The 22,326-nt window shown below is 41.7% G+C and overlaps 1 protein-coding gene across 5 annotated transcripts in view; it reads right to left on the reverse strand.

Moving 5' to 3' along the window:
• The window catches only part of LOC127572812 (ADAMTS-like protein 1), a 480,850-nt gene that overhangs the window by 361,240 nt on the left and 97,284 nt on the right, over nt 1-22,326 (reverse strand). For all 5 annotated transcript variants that reach the window (XM_052020448.1, XM_052020447.1, XM_052020449.1 and 2 more), the window contains exon 3: nt 4,420-4,539. In XM_052020448.1, the coding sequence (XP_051876408.1) occupies nt 4,420-4,539 (120 nt within the window). The remainder of the gene's footprint in view (nt 1-4,419; nt 4,540-22,326) is intronic.

Here is a 22,326-nt window from a genome sequence, read left to right on the forward strand (position 1 = left end):
CACCACGGTTTTTTAAGTGACCAGTTTCTGGAGTACCAGTGATCAGCAGGACTGAGGAACTGACCAGATGCTGGGCCCGGTAAATAATGATGAGAATGCTCTGCTTCTAAGTGAAGTCAGGGGTAGATGTAAGAACAGCCACCAGATCAAGACTTTGAAACACCTCTGGAACCACAATTATTTACTTTATGCTGACAGTTTCAGCCAATTGTGTGGGCAGTTGAAGCATCTGCACCTTGACTTCCACACTTCAAGAGTCTTGGAGCAATTTCCCAATACAGCATAGGTGAGTTTGAGATAAATAATAACCTATGTCTTGGAATTTCATCAACTGAAAAAAAAATTACTCATGAAAACAAGATTACTCTATTAACAAAGCAACTTGTACATTGCTGATGATTTTGCCAGTAGCCGCTCCAGCACAAGGCTCTGCACTATTGGTAAGGTGCAGTAAAAGCAGTGGCCCCTACCTCTCAGCAGCTAGAATTTGAGAAAGTGACAGGATGTGTTAGGCACTGCACCAGATTGCAGACTTGTCTTCCTGACAGGATGCTATTCCGAGGCTCCAGATGATGAAGTGTTCCATTTATATACTTCTGGCCCTGCAGTGGCCATAGCTCAATGAGAAGTACTCTGGCCTGAGTCAGAAGGGTTGAGCACAAATATCCGGACCCAAGTGCAGTACCGAGAGGGTGCTGCACTGTTTAATGTGCTACCTTTTTGGATGAGACATAAGAACATAACATACGAAATAAGAGCAGGAGCAGGAGTAGGTCATCTGGCTCTTCAAATCTGCTCTGCCATTCAGCATGATGATGACTGATCTTCTGCGTCATTTTCCAGCATTATCCCCATATCTCCTAATTCCCTTAATATCCAGAAACCTATCGATCTCTGAATTGAATGAACACAATTACTGATCTCCACAGCCCTCTGTGGTAGAGAATTCAAAGATCCACTGCCCTGGGTGAAGAAATTTCCCCTCATCTCAATACCAAACTGCCTACCCCCTATTTCTGACATTGTGACCCCTGGTTCTAGACTCCTCATTCAGTAGCAATATCCTCCTTAGTCAGTCTGTCGAGCACAGTGAGAATTTTGTAAGAGACTTTAAACCAAGGCCCTGCCTATTAACTCAAGTGGGCAAAAAAGAGGAACTACCTAATGTCCTGGTCAATCTTTAAACCTCAACCAATACCCATAGATCAGATCAGCAGTTCAATCTCATGTTGTTGTTGTGACAGCTTTCTGTGTGCAAATTTTCAATCACACTTCTCAATTATAGCAAAGAATACACTTCAAAAAGTACCTCACCGGCTGTAAAGTGCTTTGGCTATAGTGAAAGGTGCAACAGAAATGCAAGCCTTTAATTCATTTTTGCACATGCCTTGTTAATTCCTTCAAATGTGATCCTGGCCTCTGCCATGGCAGAGACAGAGCAGAACAGAGGCCAGCTACTCTAGGGTGGATGGAAAATTTGTACAAACTATTGCACACATCCCTGCAGAACTGAAGACAGATATTCAGCAAGCAACTCAGGAAAGCAGGTGCACTACAACTATAGAGCATTGTCTAATAGATATTAAAAGAGCATTACTTGCAGGCTGTTTCAGTGACAGTTATGCACAGTGAATTTCAATTATCTTTTTGATAATTAGGGAGAAATTGTACGTAGAGCCCTGTTTAGGTCATATACCCATGAGAATAATTTTGAAGATCTTTACCTCTTGCCAAGCTGGACTTTCATTCTGTCCCTCAGAACTTCAAGTGACCTTTTGAACTTGCAGTGTTGCACTTCAGTTTATTTTGCAACAGAATCTATCAACTGTTCACTGCTTTGCTAATGCAATGTTTAAGTAAATTTAAAGCATCAGCTTCATCAGTGATGATTGTTATTGTTGTGAAATGGTCACTTTTGAGATGATGTTTAATTAATCAGGATAAAGCTGTCAAAATTCATGAAAATCACAGGTGGAAAAGCCACAGGTAAGCCCACAATTTCCAAATTGCAAAGAGGAAAATAATCGAGACACCCAAACACTGCAACGTTTGTGGGGAGAAGCAGGTGGAGTATGACTGAAGGTTTTCATCCTGAAACATTAACACTATCAGACCCTCACCCCAGATGCAGTGGGATTTTAATTCATGTTTCTAAGCCTCAGAATCGTTGACCTTGTGAGATAAGCACTACGCTTCTGTATTACAAATACTTGGCACTTCTTGGAAAATGGAACAAAACAGAGTACAGTAGCTGAAACCTAATTGAGACCCATTTTCCCTTATGTTTCTTATTCTTTTTCGTGTGGCTATGGATTCAGGCTGTGTGGATAGACATGTGCCATGCAGCACCCAACCTCACATACCACTGAACATTCTTTTCTGCTTGGATCAATACCCATTCTAACTCTTTCTAAAACTGTTAAATCTTATCTCCCAAATCTGCTCAAATATTGAAGAAGCCTTGCCAAGACCTGAGAGAAATTATCTGATTACATTCTGAAACACTCTGAGACCACATCAATGAAAGCTAATCCTTGAAACATTCCATAAATCGCAGATCATTATTTAAAGAAGTTTTCCAAATTATTGTATTTGAAGTTTGATGTAACTAGCCTGTTTTGGGGTGGATTTTGTGGTTTCATGGACTTAGAACACAAACAAAGCAGTAAAACAGGCGTGTCATAGAATTCCTTGTCTCTGATGATCTTCTTAAATGATGAATATTTATTATCCCAACAGTATTCAGTTTAACAATTTCCTCACTGTCTTTACTGTTTGCATCCAGGTATCTTTTGATGAGGGAGCAGTATTCAATAGGCTGATTAAAGCAATGGTAACAATTTCCATTGATAATATCACCACAATTTATTTCCAAATCCCCATTGGAGCTTGCCCATTGACAGAAGGGTGGAAAGGAGTTTAACTTGATCACTTCAGGATGGGCATTTTAAACAAATGCATATTACACATTTACATCATATGTGCATGTGATAATGTTGTTAATGATTATTATTGGTGGTAGGGGTGGGGATGGGGGAGGAGGCTCCTGCTGGCCCCAACCACACACAACCTTTTGCTTGCCATTTAATACAAGTGAATGTGTCATGAAGCCTGCATTCCTAAAGGGCTGTATCACTGCCTCCAGTGCTGAAATACCAGGCTCGTTAAATAATTCTAAACAACACCTTAACTTCATTTATACATTTCCAAATATTTCACCAGTTTTACAGTTCTCCAGCTGGAAATTCATAAAGTCAGCTGATAGAGACAATGCCTGGAAGATTACAAAATACTACGTTGCATGGATTTGGGCCCTGCATGCCTCAACAGCTTATCACTCAATGGGAGTGGAAGTAAACTTGGGGAGTAACCCATATTGGTGGTAGCTAATTGGCACTTGGCACATATTCTGCCAAATTGTCTTTCCCACTGTCAGATGACTTCTGATTGCTTCATTAATCTTGACGAATTGAATCCTCTCACTTCAAACGTAAACTAAGAGTAGTTCCGTCGCCAACTTCAGGGGAATTAAGGGTGGATAATAAACGCTGGCCTTTCTAGAAATGCTCACATCCCACAAAAGAAAAATGGCCATTTAATGAATATTCAAGACAAATTAAAACACTCATCGGACGAGAAGTTGATGTCATGATAAACTCATCCAAAATGTCAATATTTCTTATCAGTGTTATAAGGGCTTCGAGGAAGGTCGATCTATTAAGTTTAATTTGGGGAATGTTTACAATTATTGTGCTTTTCTGTAAGTTTTATTTTTGTTACTTTAAAAACAATCAAAACATTACAGTTATGATATTTCTCAGCAAGGCATGGGTCCCAGTCACTTCCCCCAGTCTTATTTAAGTCCACACAATGCTGCACTAGTGAGGCTTCATAAATACCATTTTCAATTTTATTAAGTTGAAGTAACTTCCATGCCTTATAAAAGAAATGAAATCAAATACAAAAAAAGCACATACTTTCTTGTGACAGAGTGGAATGTTTGTTGAGCTGATAAGATTTATGGAGCTGCATTCCAACAGCAGAAGTATGCTGGGAGAATAGCTGTCTCTGTGCGGCCAAGTAGCTTGAACATTTCAGCAATCACTTCTCATGTGGATTTAGACCTAAGGTAGCTAATATTCAAACTTGCTGGCATTGTTTGAAGTTGATTGATTCTCACTTAGAGCTGAACAGTACAGAAGGATTTCTACTTGGACAGAAAACAGCAAGAAAGTGATTGGTACCAGCCAGACTCAGTTGTCAGTGGATTGGGAGAGGTAGAAAGGAAGCATTCTACTTTCAACATGGAGGATGAACACTAATAAAGAGCAAACAAAAAGGTCACATATTAATGCTATCAATGGGTTGCTGCAATTTGCTTAATTATATCCGCCACAGGCTATTTGATCAGTTACTAACCTGATCTTCAGACTTGTGGCTCAGGGTTTGGTCTCCCACTGATTCTTCAGGATAACTTTCCCTGCGGATCAGTGTGAACTCAGGAAGAAATTCTGCTCCTTGTACATAAACTGCAGGCACCTGTAATCAGAAATTTTAACAAACGATTAATGTTACATTTTGGTATTAATCAATGTTTTACAATACTTATACCAGCTTTGAACTCACAATTATCAGTAGCCACCCCTCTGTGTTATGTCTCACTTGCCCAGTCACTCAGTGGCACATAATGTTCAAAAAGTCATTTCTTTCAATTAAAAATGTGGTCAAATTTCCAACGACCTTGGTTACTTTTTCAACTTGCTTTATGCTTATCATCCGTTGTGAGAAGGAAATTACCTTCTTATTTTTCTTATGGTGAAGGGGGGATGGGGAGGCACTTCCCTAATAACCTCTCTGTCACCAGGATACTGGAAAATCACTGTGCTGATCACAGTTATATTTAGTTTGCAATGCAAAATGCTAGTCCGAGTAAAATCTGTGAATTCTCAGAAGCTGACAGATGGAAAGGAATAAAATGACACCATTTACTGACATCCATCTAAAGATTAGGAGTTCTCTGAGTTCTCTTCACTCACACCTACAGTTTCATTTTGTAATTACAATCCTCCAGATATATTCTTTGCCTCTTCTGGCAATCTTTTATCATCCTATAGAAAATGGCCCACATTATAATTGCATGCACACACAGGTAAAGGTTATTTGGCAAGTGGTTATATCATATTTAACCAAAATGTAAAGTATAACAACATGAGTCATTTAGACATCATCGGTTGTCATAGTGGGGGACTTTAACTTCCCCAGTATTGACTGGAACTTACTTAATACAAGAAGCTTAGATGGGCTTAGATGGGGTGGGATCTCTTCAGTGCATCCAAGAGGGTTTCCTGAAACAGTGTGTGGAGAGTCTAACAAGAGGAGAGAACATACTGGACCTGGTTTTGGGAAATGAGCCAGGCCAGGTGACAGACCTGATAGTGGGTGAACATTTTGGGAACTCATTATGTTTTCAGATAGTTATAAGAATAAAATCGGATCTTGCGGGAAGGTACTAAATTGGAGGAGGGCAAATTACAACAGGATAAGACAGGAGCTAAGGGGCCTTTTATTGGGAGCAGCTCCTGTTGGACAAATCCACATCTGACATGTGGGAGTTGCTTAAAGACCAACTGAGCAGAGTTCAGGATCGGCATATTCTGGTAAGGAGCAAGGACAAGGATGGTTAGGTAAGGGAACCTTGGATGACCCAAGGGGTCCCAAATTTAGTCAGGAAGGAAAAGGAAGCATACATAAGGTATAGGAAGCTAAAGTTAGACTGGCAATATAAAGGTAGCAGGAAAGTGCTCAAGCAGGTGATTAGGAAGGCCAAAAGGGGCCATAAAATGTCCTTAGTGAGCAGGGTCAAGGCATTTTATACTTATATTAAGGTAAAAGGAGATAACTAAGGAGAGGGTAAAGGATAAAGGAGGAAATTTATGCTTGGAGTCAGAGCAACTGAGGTACTAAATGAGTACTTTGTGTCAGTATTTACCGAGGAGAAGAAATTGGAGGATGGTGAAAACAGAGTGGGGCATGCTAATGTGCTGGGACATTTTGAGATTAATGAGGAGGTAGTGCTGGATCTTCTGAAAAGCATTAAGGTGGATAAGTCCCCAGGGCCTGATGGCATATATCCCAGAATATTGAAAGAAGCAAGTAAGGAGATCGCTGGGGTTTTGACAAGGATCCTTGTGTCCTCACTAGCAACAGGCGAGGTCCCCGAGGATTGGAGAGTAGCAAATGTTGTGTCTTTGTTCAAGAAGGGAAGTAGGGATAATCCAGGTAACAAAAGGCCAGTGAGCCTTACATTAATGGTAGGGAAACTATTGGAGAGGATACTGAGGGATAGGATTTATGCACATTTGGAAAAGCATGGCCTGCTTAGGGACAGTCAGCATGGCTTTGTACGGGGCAGGTCATTCATTACAAACTTGATTTTGTAAAAAGTTTTTCGAGGAGGTGACAAAGGTGCTTGATGAGAGTAAGGCAGTGGAACCTGGAATGCATTGCTTACAGGAATGGTGGAGGCACATACTCTCACAGCATTTAAGAAATACTTAAACGTTGTCAGAATACTTTACTCCACCACCCATTCAAGCAATGCATCAAGGGATAGAAGAGTACAGATCAAGAGTTGGAAAGTGGGCTTTGAATGATATTTAATGGTCAGCATTGGCATTGTAGGCCAAGGGGCCTGGTTCTGTGCTTGATAACTCTATGAATACAGTTTTAATATCTTGACTTACTTAAGACATGGCAACAGAAAATAAAATATAGCTAAAGTAGGATCTTGGAAATACCCACAGTGATAAATCACTAAAAAGGAAATAATTAAAAGAAGAAAGAAACTAAATCTTAGTCACAGGTTTTCTGAAACATCGTTCATTTCTCAGAGATTTATCAAAACTTGTGGGATCTCTCAAATAAAATTGTAAGATAACACCAGTAGTTTGAAAGGCAGTTGTAAATGGAGTTGCACTAGTTTTAACCAAGGTTTCAACAGGTTATGTTTATTTTTCTCTAGGCTTTTGTGGATTATATGGATTGGGACATTGTAGCTTTAAGGTCCAAATTTACAGAAAACCAGATTAACATGGGATATGGAATTAATCATGGAGGGGATATTGTAGAAGAGTTACAGTCACTAAGCAGTTGAGATGATCCACATTTCCTTCATGCCACTGAATTCTTGGTCGCAGTGTCGTAAGCCCCAGGGTGCAGACAGTGGAGCGAATCCCAGTGATGTTGGGAGGTAAGGAGGATGAATAGGGACATAGAATTGGAAATGGAATTGGAATTGGTTTATTATTGTCACATATACCGGGATACAGTAAAAAAGTTGTCTTGCATACCATTCATACAGATTAATTAATTACACAGTGCATCGAGGTAGCATTAAGGTAAAACAATAACAGAATGCAGACTAAAGTGTTACAGTTATAGAGAAAGTACAGTGCAGGTAGGCAATAAGGTGCAAGATCATAACAAGTAGATTGTGAGGTCAGGAGTCCATTTTATCATACTGGGGAACTGTTCAATAGACATAACAGTGGGATAGAAGCTGTCCCTCAACCTGGGGGTATGTGCTTTCAGGCTTTTGTATCTTCTGCCTGATGGGAGAGGGGAGAAGAAGGAATGTCCGGGATGGGTGGGGTCTTTGACTATGCTGGCTGCTTTCCCAAGACAACGAGGTATAGACAGAGTCCATGGAGGGAAGGCTGGTTTCTGTGATGAGCTGAGCTGCGTCCACAACTCTCTGCAGTTTCTTGCGGTCACGGGCAAAGCAGTTGCCATACCAAGCACTGATGCATCCGGATAGGATGGTTTCTATGGTGCATTGATAAAAATGGGTGAGGGTTGACGAGGACATGCCAAATTTCTTTAACCTCCTGAGGAAGTAGAGGCACCGGTGAGCTTTCCTGGCTGTGGTGTCTATGTAGTTGGACCAGGACAGGTTATTGGTGATGTTCACTCCTAGGAACTTGAAGCTCTCAACCCTCTCGACCTCAGCACCATTGATGTAGACAGGTGCATGTACATTGCCCCCCCACCCCCTTCCTTAAGTCAATGACCAGCTCTTTTGTTTTGCTGACATTGAGGGAAAGGTTGTTTTCATGACACCTTTCTCCTTCCTATACTCTGACTCATCGTTATTTGAGATATGGCCCACTATAGTGGTATCATCTGCAAACTTGTAGATGGAGTTAGAGCAGAATCTGGCCACACAGTCATGAGTAGAGGGCTGAGGATGCAGCCTTGTGGGGCACCAATGTTGACAATAATCGTGGAGGAGGTGTTGCTGCCTATCCTCACCAGTTGTGGTCTGTTGGTCAGGAAGTGAAGGATCCAGTTGCAAAGGGAGTTGTTGAGTCCCGGGTCTCAGAATTTGGTGATGAGTTTGCTTGGAATTATAATATTGAAGGCGGAGCTGTAGTGATTGCCATGAAAGGAGACAGAGGATCATCTCAACTACAATGCAAGAAAGTTCAACAACACAGTTAACTCAAAACTTTCTCGTACTGGTGCTTCTTCAAAGCCTATGTTGTTGCTTTGAAATTATCATTAAGATTCTCAATGATCATGACTTATAATTCTGCCATAATATGTTTAATATTACAATAATATGAATGAAATAGCAGATTTAATGTAATAAGATGCTCCAAAATATTTCACAGAGCATTATCAAACAAAATCTGACATCAAGCCACAAGAGAAGAGGTGAGAATAGACAGGGTCAGGATTTTTGGACCACTTTAAAATGAGTGAAGAACTAAAGAAAGAGTTTCAGGAATGGAGTTCAATAGCTCAAGGCTTAGGAATTTGAGGACGTCTACAAAGCTGAAACAATTAAATCCAGGGATGAGCTCGAGTCAGAACATAAAATTACATAGGGCCCAGCATGTAGATGCAACTATGAAGAAGACCTGCCAATGTCTCTACTTTCTTTTAAGTTTAAAGAGATTCGGTATATCATCAAAGACTCTGACAAACTTTTACACATGTACAGTGGAAAGCATTCTGTCTGATTGCATCATAGCCTGGTATGGATACTCCAATGCACAGAAACACAAGTGGCTACAGAGAGTATTGGACTCAACCAGTTCCATCACGGGTACAGCTCTCACACCATCAAGTACATCTACAAAAGGCGATGTCTCACGAAGAAGATATCCATCATCAGGGACCCCCACCATCTGGGCCATGCCCTCTTCTCAATGCTGCCATGAGCTGAATGCCTTTTATGCACACTTTGAAAGGGAGAATAACACTACACCTGTGCAAATCCCCACAGCATTTGGTGACCCTCTGATCTCTGTCTCAGAGGCCGATGTCAGAACATCCTTCAAGAGGGCGAACCCTCACAAGGAGCTGGGCCCTGACGGTGTACCTGGCTGGGTACTGAAACCTCTGTTGACCAACTGGCTGGAGTGTTCAAGGACACCTTCAACTTCTCACTGCTGCTGTCTGAGGTTCCCACCTGTTTCAAAAGGGCAGCAATCATACCGGTGCCCAAGAAGAACAGGTTGAGCTGCCTCAACCACTATCGACCGGTAGCACTCACATCTACCATAATGAAGTGCTTCGAGAGTTCGGTTATGGCTAGAATTAACTCCCGCCTGATCAGCGACCTGGACCCACTGCAATTTATCTACTGCCACAACAGGTCTACAATGGACACAATGTCACTGGCTCTCCACTCTGCTTTGGAGCACCTAGACAACAGCCAAATGTACACCAGGCTGCTGTTTATCGATTACAGCTCAGCGTTCAATACCATCATCCCCTCAGTATTAATCACCAAGCTTCTAAACCTGGGCCTCTGTACCTTCCTCTGCAACTGGATCTTTGATTTCCTCATCGGGAGACCACAGTCAATACAGATCGGTGATAACATCTCTTCCTTGCTGACAATCAACACAGGCGAACCTTAAGGATGCGTGCTTAGCCCACTGCTCTACTCTCTCTACGCTCATGTATGTGCAGCGAAGCACAGCTCAAATGCCATTTATAAATTCGTAGATGACACCACTGTTGTTGGTCGAATCTCAGATGGCAACGAGGAGGCGCACAGGAGTGAGATAGATCAGCTGGTTGAGTGGTGGCACAACAACAACCTTGCACTCAACATCAGCAAGACCAAGGAATTGACTGTGGACTTCAGGAAGGTGAAGCTGGGAGAACACACACCCGTCCTCATTGAGGGGTCAGCAGTGGAAAGGGTGAGCAGCTTTATGTTTCTGGGTGTCAACAGCACAGAGGATTTATCCTGGGCCCAACACATGATTCAAACACAAAGAAGGCACACCATCGCCTCTACCTCATTAGGAGTTGAGGAGATTTGGTATGTCACCAAAGACTCTTACAAATTTCTATAGATGTACGGTGGAGAACATTCTGACTGGTTGCATCACTGCTTGGTATGGAGGCTCTAATGCACAGGATTGCAAGAGGCTGCAGAGGATTGTCAACTCAGCCAACTCCATAACGGTCACAACCCTCCCCACCATCGAGCACATCTTCAAGAGGTGGTGCCTCAAGAAGGCAACATCCATCGCTAAGGACCCTCACCATCCAGGACATGCCCTCTTCTCATTACTATGGTCAGGGAGGAGGAACAGGAGACTGATAACCCACACTCAGTGATTCAAGAACAGTTTCTTCCCCTCCCATCATCTGATTTCTGTACGGTCCATGAACCCATGAACACTACCTCAGTGTTCCTTCTTTTTGCACTATTTATTTATTTTGTAATTACAGTAATTTTATGTCTTTGCACTGTACTGTTGCTGCAGAACAACAAATTTCACTTCATATAAGACAGTGATAATAAACCTGATTCATTCTGCCATCAGGTCGGAGGTACAGGAGCCTGAAGACCCACACCTCAAAGTTCAACAACAGCTTCTTCCCCACTATCATCAGGTTCTTGAACCAATCTGAAAAACCATAAGGCTACATCGGACTATTTTTCTCTTTCTCTCTCTCGATCTTGAACTAGTGTTGTTATGTTTATTTTATTATTTATTTTTGTGCACGTATAGGTTATGTAAATATAAATTTATGTTAACTTATGTTTGTCATGTTTCTAATGTACTGTGCTGCTGCTGCAAAAAGCTAAATTTCATGGCATTTATACCCTGAGTGTGTTTGCCCATGAGAACAATAAACAAACTTGAAATAAACTTGAACTTGAACAGAGTAGGAGGCGGGCAGAAATTGTAACGGTCTGTAGGTTTGGAGGAGGCAATAGAACAAGGGAGGAGTATGGCCATCGTGATATTTGAAAACAAGAGTGACAGTTTCAGGAGACCAGATGAAGGGTTTTGACTCAAAATGTTGACTGTCAATTTCCCTCCATAGATGCTGCCTGACCTGCTGAGTTCCTCCAGCATTTTGTGTGTTGTTCCAGATTCCAAAATCTGCAGTCCCTTGTGTCTCTCTCTGACAATTTTAGCATCAATGTTTTGCTTACCCAGGAGCTGGTGATGAGACTTAGTCGCGAGACGATGAGAGTTAGGACCTGGGTAGTGTGGATTTGTATGATTTCAGGGTGGAATGAGGAAAGTGGTCAGGAGAGTGCTGGAATAGTCACATCCAGGAGTGTGTTTTGTAAAAGCAGAGGAGCCAAGTCCAGGCTGAGTTGAAGAATGTTATGGACATGCTCAAACTCATCTTGGGGTCAGAATTATCACTGGAGTTACAGGATAAGCGATGCAATCAGTGGTTAAAGATGATGAATCTGGTCTTCCCAGAACTCAGACAGGAAAAATAACATTAGATAGAAGAGGGGCAGGACCTTAAGAGATAGAAGTGTTAATGCTATCAGCTACATTGGGGACCAGGAAGGGAAGATGCAGTCACCAGTTTAGAGGGAATACATTAAGGAAGCAGCAAGGATTTTGAGACAGCACAAAGGGCAGACAGTTGAGAATATGGAGATAGATCTGGTCAGGACTAGAAAGATCTTTAGAGGAAGTCTGGGCAGGGGATCGGGGAAGGGGGAGGAGGTACAGAGGCAACTCTACGGATAACCTCAATCTCAAAGAAGTTCATAAACACCTGACGCATTCTAGGAACATCTAAAACTCTAAATGTAACTGCATTTTTCTTTATTCTCTCATATTATGTCAAACTATTAAAGCAATCATGATGTGCCTATCTTTCCGAATGGAAACCGTTAATTTGATTCCTCTTCAGAAGGGCAATCAGCCATTTAGTATCAACGGTAAGTGGGAGAGAACTATCCACTCCTGATCAGCTGATTAGAAATAATTAGTATATCATCACTGAACAAATTGACAGGAACACCAATATCTGGCTAATTAAATAAGTGCTTGGATAAGGACCAACAATAAGTGTTTTAACAACCTGAGTATTTTCTTGACTTGATGCTCAGAGAGAAATAAGTTTAATAGTTCAGGATATGAGACACTCGGCATTGAAAGGGTTGGAGTGGTCAGAGGAGTACACATATCTGTGGAAAAGCAATGCCTTCATGTTACAAAATGTCAAAAACCTGAACAAAGTTTTAAAACTGTACCTAATCTTACTGTCAAATTAAAAGGGCAGACCAGGCAAAAAGGCTGGAACTTAAGTAGTCTCTGTTTAAAATTTCTGAATTAGTTTCGAACTGAACTGGTATTTTCACCCCAAATATTCACATCAGCAGATCCCACCAGAAAGCATGTCCATATAGCACACACCATTCACCACACACCACTCAGACAAACACTCAAACAAATCACACTGAAAAATCTTCTGCCAAACAGATCTCACTCGAAGATCCAGATGCCCACCTCCCCCTCCCCCCAAACACCCTTAGATCACAGTGAGATATCCCTCTACTATGCCCATAAGACAAAGGAGCAGAATTAGGCCATTCAGCCCATTGAATCTGCTCCACATTCAATCATGGCTGATTTATTTTTCCCTCTCAACCCAATTCTCCTGACTTTTCCCCCTAAACTTTGACACCCTTACTAATCAAGAACCTATCAACCTCTGCTTTAAATATACCCAATGGCTTGGCCTCCACAGCCATCTGTGGCAATGAATTCCACAGATTCATCACCTTCTGGCTAAAGAAATTCCTCCTTGTCTCTGTTCTAAAAGGAGATCCTTTTATTCTAAGGCTGTGCCCTCTGTTCCTAGACTCTCCCACTACTGGAAACATCCTCTCCACCTCCGCTCTTTCCAGGCCTTTCAATATTCGGTAGGTTTCAATGAGATCCCCCCTCATCCTTCTATGCTCCAGCAAGAACAGGCCCAGAGCCATCAAATGTTCCTCATACTTTAACCCTTTCATCACTGGAATCATTCTCATAAACCTCCTCTGGACCCTCTCCAACGCCGGCACATCCTTCCTTAGATTATGAGTGCTCACGCTTATAAACAACTAACACGTGGAAATCCTTCAACCACAGTCAAACAGATCACACTGTGAAGTCTCTCCACCATACACAAACAGATCACAAGAAATCCCTCTGCTCGCTACCCAACCCCCGTCCATACACACGGACAGATCATACTTTGCAATCCATCTGCCATACATAACCAACCCAGTACCATATATGTGCACTTCTATCATTTTTAGAGGATCTATGGATTTAGAGTGCCCAATAAATGATATCAGGGTATAAGAAAGTGCAACTATTTTCAAAATGTGCCGACCTGTGGCAATTCAATATTAAAGGAACCATTCAAATTAAAGTAACACTTTAGCAGCAAAGAAATATGTCACATAATATATGATTCAATTCTTACAATGAGCAATACCACTGGAAATTATTAGCAGCATGCTACCAAATATGCTCAATTATACTTGAAAGGTTAACAAATGTATACTGTAGTTAAACTGCACTTGCTAAGTTGGCAAGTTACTTGTATTATACTACAAAGGGTTTGAAAATATATGTCAAAAAATGTAAGTAATAAATTTGCTTTCTTGAGCAGAACAATTAATCCATTGAAAAAAATATTAAAATATAAGCCTCATTCACAAAGTGAATTCTGTGCCTTTCTCTGAATCACTTGGCTGTGCCAAATCTAAAGCAGGCATTGGCTACTTGCAAAAGTTGGACACAACAGTTGTCTGCTCAACTGCAAAAAGTATATATTTCAAGTAACAGAGGCAGGCAGAATAACGTAGGCCTGCCAGACACATTAAATTAATATTCCTATTCCCCACCCTTGCATTCCCTGTAACACCCTTACTCTGGAGTATTTGTCTGAAAAATATAATGCAATTTCTAATACTTCTCAATCTTATAGCATTTTTATTTAAATCTGATGACAAGGTGGTTTGCCTATTTGGGGCCATCAGCATTGCCCTACCTCTGAAGCACTTTATATGAACACAAAATTGGTCTCTCTCTGGGTTTCGAGAGTCTCTATTCTTTTTTCATATCTTTGTCCTCTGCTGAGTGACAATAGGTCATATATCATGTCTTAAATGTCTAGGACAGTGGAGGAGAGCCAGTGGAGAATTGAAGGATGTTAAGTTCAGCTTTTCAAAAAATTTAACATGGCCTGTTTTAAAAAAAGTGATGCTTTCACATCTTCAAGGACAATATTATAAACTTCATCTGAAATACCTCCAGAATATTTTCACTTCAACATTATGTATGTGAAGGGGTTTGAGTTACTCATTGGGTACTCTGGTTTATTGCATATTAGGAATGAAAATATTAATTGCCTTAGCTTTAAACCATACCCAAGGACAGATTCATCATGCTGGTTTGTTTGGGTCCAGTCTAGCACTTCCAACACCTTGGAAAGACTTCACTGATTGTAAAGGGGGTGTGATTTAAGGCCAGACAAGATTCTATGCAGAGGTACTCAACACGAAGAAATCATGGGCAATTAAAGGAATAATTTGATTTAAAAAATGTGATTCTTTACTAAAAAGAGAAAATTCTTTCCATTTCTTAAAGTCTCTCATCTCTGTTATCATTAACACCATCCAAAACCATTTTGGTTTAATTATCTATCTGATTCTCTCCCATCCTCTGTTATAGATAATCCACATCATGCAACATAATCTACAGGCAAGAACGTGAATTAGAAGTGGTTACTCTGGCTGATGCAATTCCAAAAACTCTCTGTCTGAGCAAAGGGAGTAAAAAGTGGCAATCTGAAATGAAGGGAATGCAGACGAGATAAGGAGAAAAATGCCTTAGAAGGATGCGGCAATAGGACAACTCGGATTCCCAGACAGAAAGAATGAGAATTCAGCTACATTTTTTTTTGTTCAAGGGACACTGACGTTGCTGAAAAGGCCAGCATTTATTGCCCCTCCCTAATTCCTCTGGAACCAAGTTCTGTGTCATTTCAGAAAGCAGTTAAGAGACACCCAAAATACGGTGGTTCATAAAGATTACACCAGGAAGAAGGGCAGATTTCCTTTCCAAACGCACACTGTTGAGGCAGGTGGGTTTTGACAACAATCCAGTAGTGTCATGGTCACCATTAGTGATGCTAGCTTTTTATTCCAGATTTCTTTAATTGACTGCCATTAAATTTTTTTAACTCATGTCTCTGAATCTTTTGTCCTGGCCTCTAAATAGCTGGTCTTGTAATATGCTTTGCTGACATACCCATTTTATGAGTTATACCCAAAAATATGAGGCAGTAGGAATAAAACTGGTGAGTAACAGTCACCTAGTCATAGGAACAGTTATTCTGCAATACGAGTGGAAATAGCTGTAAACTCAGGACAAGAATGGAAGTTGTATAATTTGCCTTCAAGTTATGTAGGAAGCATTGAGTAGAAGGAGAGTAGAGAAATAGAAATGTTGATCAAAGATTCAACTAAGGCATTACAGTAGGAATAACATAGGGGTAAAAATGTAGGGGCTTTGTCCTGTCAGAATTATGGAATAGGCAGGTTAACACATTCAGAATGTTAACAAATGATGGACTGGAAATAGGAATAGATATGCCGAAAAACTGAAGGTGGATTGTGTATTGCAGAGACTGGGAAATTATTGGTGTGAAGTTCAGGTCAGGTGACAGATCTCTCCGTGGGTGAGCATTTGGGGGATAGTGACCACCGCTCCATAACCTTTAGCATTGTCATGGACAAGGATAGGAGCAAAGAGGACAGGAAGATATTTATTTGGGGAAGGGCAAATTATGAGGCTATAAGGCTAGAACTTGCGAGTGTAAATTGGGTTGACATTTTTGAAAGGAAATGTACTATGGAGATGTGATCATTGTTCAGGGATCTCTTGCAGGATGTTAGGGATAAATTTATCCCAGTGAGACAATGGCAGGGTGAAAGAACCATGGGTGACAAGAGAGGTGGAACATCTAGTTTGGAGGAAGGAGGCTGCATACGTAAGGCATAGGCAGCAAGGATCAGATAGGGCTCTTGAGGAACATAGGGTAACAAGGAAGGAACTGAGGAGAGCAAGAAGGGGACATGAAAAGGCCTTGGCGAGTAGGGTTAAAGAAAACCCCAAAGCATTTCTCACTTATGTCAAGAGCAGAAGGATGATGAGAGTAAAGGTAGGACCAATTAGAGACAAAGGTGGGAAGATGTGCCTGGAAGCTGTGGAAGTGGGTGAGGTCCTCAATGAATACTTCTCTTCAGTATTCACCAAGGAGAAGGGCATTGATGACGCTGAGGACAGTGTTGTGTTGGTAAGGTTAATGTTCTAAAGCATGTGGGTATCGAAAAAGAGGATGTGTTGGAGCTGTTAGAAAATATTAGGACAGATAAGTCCCCGGAGCCTAACGGAATATTCCCCAGGCTGCTCCGCGAGGCGAGGGAGGAGATTGCTGAACCGTTAGCTAGGATCTTTGAGTTCTCGTTGTCCACAGGAATGGTACTGGAGGATTGGAGGGTGCCAAATGTTGTCCCCTTATTCAGAAAAGGCAGTAGGGATAGTCCAGGGAATTATAGACCAGTGAGCCTTACATCTGTGGTGGGCAAGCTGTTGGAAAGGACTCAGAGATAGGACCTATGGGCATTTAGAAAATCATGGTCTGATCAGGATCAGCCAGCATGGCTTCGTGAAGGGCAGATCATGTCTCACAAGCCTGATAGTGTTCTTTGAGGAGGTAACCAGGTAGATTAATGAGGGTAGTGCAGTAGATATGGTCTACATGGATTTTAGTAAGGCATTTGACAAGGTTCAACATGGTAGGCTTCTTCAGAAGGTCAGAGGGCATGGGATTCAGGGACGCTTGGGCGAGTGGATTCAGAATTGGCTTGCCTGTAGAAAGCAGAGGGTTGTGGTGGAGGGAGTGCATTCAGATTGGAGAGCTGTGACTAGCAGTATCCCGCAAGGATCGGTTCTGGGACCTCTGCTTTTTGTGATTTTTATTAATGACTTGGATAAGGGGGTAGAAGGGTTGGTTGGCAAGTTTGCAGACAACACAAAGGTTGGTGGTGTTGTGGATAGTGTGGAGGATTGTTGAAGATTGCAGAGGGACATTGACAGGATGCAAAGCTGGGCTAAGAGGTGGCAGATGGAGTTTATTCCAGAGAACTGTGAGGTGGTACACTTTGGAAGGACAAATTCCAAGGCAGAGCACAAAGTTAATGGCAGGATTCTGGGTAGTGTGGAGGAGCAGAGATATCTGGGGGTGCATATCCACAGATCCCTGAAAGTTGCCTCACAGGTGGATAGGGTAGTTAAGAAAGCTTATGGGGTGTTAGCTTTCATAAGTCATGGGATCGAGTTTAAGAGCCTCGAGGTAATGATGCAGCTCTACAAAACTCTGGTTAGACCACACTTAGAGTACTGTGTCCAGTTCTGGTTGCCTCATTATAGGAAGGATGTGGAAGCATTGGAAAGGGTGCAGAGGAGATTTACCAGGATGCTGCCTGGATTAGAGAGTATGCATTATGAGGAGAGACTAAGGGAGCTAGGGTTTTACTCTTTGGAGAGCAGGATGAGAGGAGACACTATAGAGGTGTACAAAATATTAAGAGGAATAGATAGAGTAGACAGCCAGCGCCTCTTTCCCAGGGCACCAATGCTCAATACAAGAAGGCATGGCTTTAAAGTAATGGGTGGGAAGTTCAAGGGAGATATCAGAGGAAGGTTTTTACCCTGAGAGTGGCTGGTGCATGGAATGCGCTGCCTGGGGTGGTGGTGGAGGCAGGTACATTGGTCAAATTCAAGAGATTGCTAGATAAGCATATGGAGGAATTTAAAACAGGGGGATACGTGGGAGTAAAGGGTTAGATAGTCTCAGGCGAGGTTTAAAGGTCAGCACAACATTGTGGGCCGAATGGCCTGTATTGTGCTGAATAAAGGAAAAAAAGAAAAAAAAGCAAAAGAAAAGGTTGTTACTGAGTCAGTTCAATTTCAGTTCAGCAAGCAATTAACTGGAATTGTGGCTGGTCCTCTGAGGCAAAGAATTAAAGTGGAAAAAGTAGATGGGGAACATCAAGGAAATAACAGAGTATAACTGGGCTTAGTACAAGATTTTTTAAAAGAGCAGGAAGACCAAAGATAAATAACCAGAAAAAAAGCTCTTTACATGAAGATAAAAAGGGAAATATTCAAACAACCTGGATAGAAAATCTGGAAAGGAAGGTACTCCATAGACAACAGTAGAGATGATGCAGCAAAGCTGAAGTAACGTGGATCAAAAGAGAATATTAAAATTAAAATGTGACTTAGTGAGAGTTATGAAAGATAGAAAGCAAATGAATCAAAAGACTAAAAGGAGCATGAAGTTATATAAGTGGAATAGAAAATAGATCTATATAAATGGAATCAGTAAAGGATTTTATAAACATGTAAAGTCAAATAATAGTTTAAAAAAAAGCTAGGGTTAATGAGATGGAGAAGTTTGGAAGATTGGTGAGATAGAACATTAACACAGCCTGAGTTTATACTGATGAATATGGAAATGAACTCTTGCAAGAATACAAGAGACAGAATCAGATAAATGAACATAAATATCACAGAAGAATTAGGTAAAAACACAAAGCAAGAAGGTCAGTAGGCTAATATAGCACCCATTCTAGAATACTGAAGACCAGAGTACAAACAGCAGAGGCTCTTTCATGCTTTCTTCAGAGATCATAAGGATGCCAATGTAATATCTCTCTTCATAAAATGATGTAAGGACAATTCTGACCAGCCTACCATGAAATCGTTGGGATTTTCACACTTATTAGAGTTTAGGTGGGGATAGAGGGAGCAAGGCAGAAGTGTTTAAAGGTACAGTTATTAGCAGAGAAGCAACCCAATATAGTTATTGTTTTTATGCGTCACTAATTATTTCCCTGCATACTTCATTAATGCCTCAAGGACGGGCAAGCTAAAGTCAGCAACAGGAGAGTAGTAAAGTGAACAAATAAAGATGTGCTGAGATGGGAGCTGAAAGACCGAAGTATTCAGGAGTGGAGCAATGAAAAGTGGCATGACCATATGATAGGAAATAAATGAATTCCTTCCCTGGTGTGTAAATAGTGGTCAAGGAAAACTTGACAAGATAAAGTTCTACCAAATCACTGCCAGCTCCCACTCTGTGATCCCTGCTGTGGGAAACCCTCTTCTAGTGTGTTTTAAAAAGGAACATTGTTTCTCCATTTATCTACCATTTATGACCAGATGATACCACCGTTGTAGGCCATATCTCAAACAGCAATGAGTCGGAGTACAGGAAGGAGATAGAGAGCTTTGTGGAATGGTGTCATGACAACAACCTTTCCCTAAAAGTCAACAAAACAAAAGAGCTGGTCATTGACTTCAGGAAAGGGGGCGGTGTACATGCACCTGTCTATATCAATGGTGCTGAGGTCAAGAGGGTTGAGAGCTTCAAGTTCCTGGGAGTGAACATCACCAACAGCCTGTCCTGGTCAAATCATGTAGATGCCACGGACAAGAAAACTCACCAGCGCCTCTACTTTCTCAGGAGGCTAAAGAAATTTAGTTTGTCCCCCTTGACTCTCACCAACTTTTACCGATGCACCATAGAAAGCATCCTGTCTGGATCTATCACGGCTTGGTACAGCAACTGCTCTGCCCAGGACCGCAAGAAACTGCAGAGAGTTGTGGACACAGCCCAGCGCATTACGGACACCAGCCTCCCCTTTGTCTTTACCTCTCGTTGTCTTGGTGTAGCAGCCAGCATAATCAAGGACCCCACCTACCCGGGTCATTCTCTCTTCTCTCCTCTTCCATCGGCTAGAAGATACAGGTGCCTGAGGGCAGGTACCACCAAACTTAAGGAAAGCTTCTACCCCACTGTGATAAGACTATTGAACGGTTCCTTTATACAATGAGATGGACTATGACCTCACGATCTACCTTGTTGTGACCTTGCACCTTATTGCACTGCACTTTCTCTGTAGCTGTGACACTTTACTCTGTACTGTTACTGTTTTTACCTGTACTACGTCAATGCATTCTGTACTAACTCAATGTAACTGCACTGTGTAATGAATTGACCTATATGATCGGTTTGTAAGACAAGCTTTTCACTGTATCTCGGTACAAGTGACAATAATAAACCAATACCAATACCAAATTTTTACTTCAGCACTGTCTGTGGGTCCACATAATGCAACTGTAATCAAGGGCTTACATTTAGATGCTCTGTACTAATGATATAATTTGTGTGTAATGTCTCAAGAAGGACTGTTGAATATCCAGCGGTGTTCTACACAAGGTCACAAAGAGAAAGGTCTCATTGGATGCCTCTTTCAATGTGCTGACACTGATCAGGTTGGGCAGAATTTCAGTAGGCACACCCATCCTCTCAGTTCAGACTGATGTCAGTAGATGATGCAGAAGTAAGAAACAAAATTGCAAAAATCAGCAGAAGTCATTCATTTCCCAAAGATTTCAAGCCCTGCTCTTTCTGTTTAAACAAGCTGCAAAACCACAGTTGCCAAAATTATGTTGGATCTTGAAGGATCAATGAACTCTTTCCTCCCCTACACTTAATTAATTCTGATTATCTTCCTGAACTGCATCATTTCAGCAAATGCAGGATATGATCCCACCCAGAGCAGCTCTCAGAGCTTGGCGTCCATTTCAGTTGTGGGGCAAGAATATCTCTTCTTGCCAGAAGATAATTAGTTTAAGCATAAAAATCAGACTGCACCCATTTTACATAATCAACCTCAGTGCATTATCCCAGAGCCCTTAAAGGAGCAACACTATCTGGCAAAGTGCTTGGGAAGGTTAGCTTACACAGGAGTGGGTTTCTGAACCAGCAAAATGAAATCTAGCTTAAGTTCAAGTTTGCAAACAATGCAGGACATTTGGCACAGTGCTGGAGAAAACTAATGCAGTAACATGCCGTAAATACTGCAGGAGAAAATGAAGGTGATCTGGAAATGTAGTGAGTTGGCACAAGATGAACCATTCACATCAGCAGAGACATCCCCCTTCGCCACCCCCCAACCCCCCCCCCCCACCCCCTGACTTAAATATTGGCAGATCACAAAAAACAAGGGTTCAGCGCACACTGTTAACTCAGAGAGAGAGAGAGCTGGGTGCATTTGTAACGAACTGCGGACACCAATAGCAACAACTACAAGTTCCATCTACTCAGAACCTTTAATGCAGTGAGAGTATGCTTCAAAGATGCCTAACCAACCAAAACATGGGCCAAAGGACCTGTTCCTGTGCTGTACCATTCTAGAACAAACTGGCACTGAGCCACATGGCAATACTTGGGCAGTGATTAAAATCCTCATCAGAGAATTAGGTTTCAGGAGAGTCGGAACAAAAGATGGGAGGTAGGAAGGGTTAATTGATTAAGAAGAATGAGCAGTGGGAACATTTCTACACTAAAGGAATCTGGAAGTCTAAAATGAATCCTACTGAACAGGTGCAGCCAGCTATAGATTCCAAAGAAACCTTTCTCATCACTTCTCTTATGGCTGCATTTAGGCATGGTGGGGTGGAGGGGAAAACCTCAGCTTGTCATCTGGTGAGAAAGTTCAGGTCCAGTGCATTGTCGGGCCTGATTCACTTTAAACTGAAGGTGAACTGCACAGTGTGCTGGAACATCAGAGCACAGCACCAGGACAAGGTCACAGGTTAATGCTCAACACCAAGAATCAGATCACAATCACCAGCTCTATCAGAGTGCCGGTGCCAGGGTTTGCTCAAGACTGCTTGCAACCAACTCAGTAGAAATTGCTGCCGATCATTACATGTCTTTTGTGGAGACTACAGGAGAATGCATATAAACCCAGAGACAGCTTGCCCCCAGAATAAAACATAGCACGTTGTTCAGTCAAATATTTGAAAAATATTTGGATAAAGCAGTACATTATACATACATTGGCAGTGATGCTTCACTCGCTGATGAGTTCAACACCTTATATGCATGCTTTTTAAAGGGAGA

Source organism: Pristis pectinata, chromosome 7, assembly GCF_009764475.1.
Source record: "Pristis pectinata isolate sPriPec2 chromosome 7, sPriPec2.1.pri, whole genome shotgun sequence".
Lineage (NCBI taxonomy): Eukaryota > Metazoa > Chordata > Chondrichthyes > Rhinopristiformes > Pristidae > Pristis > Pristis pectinata.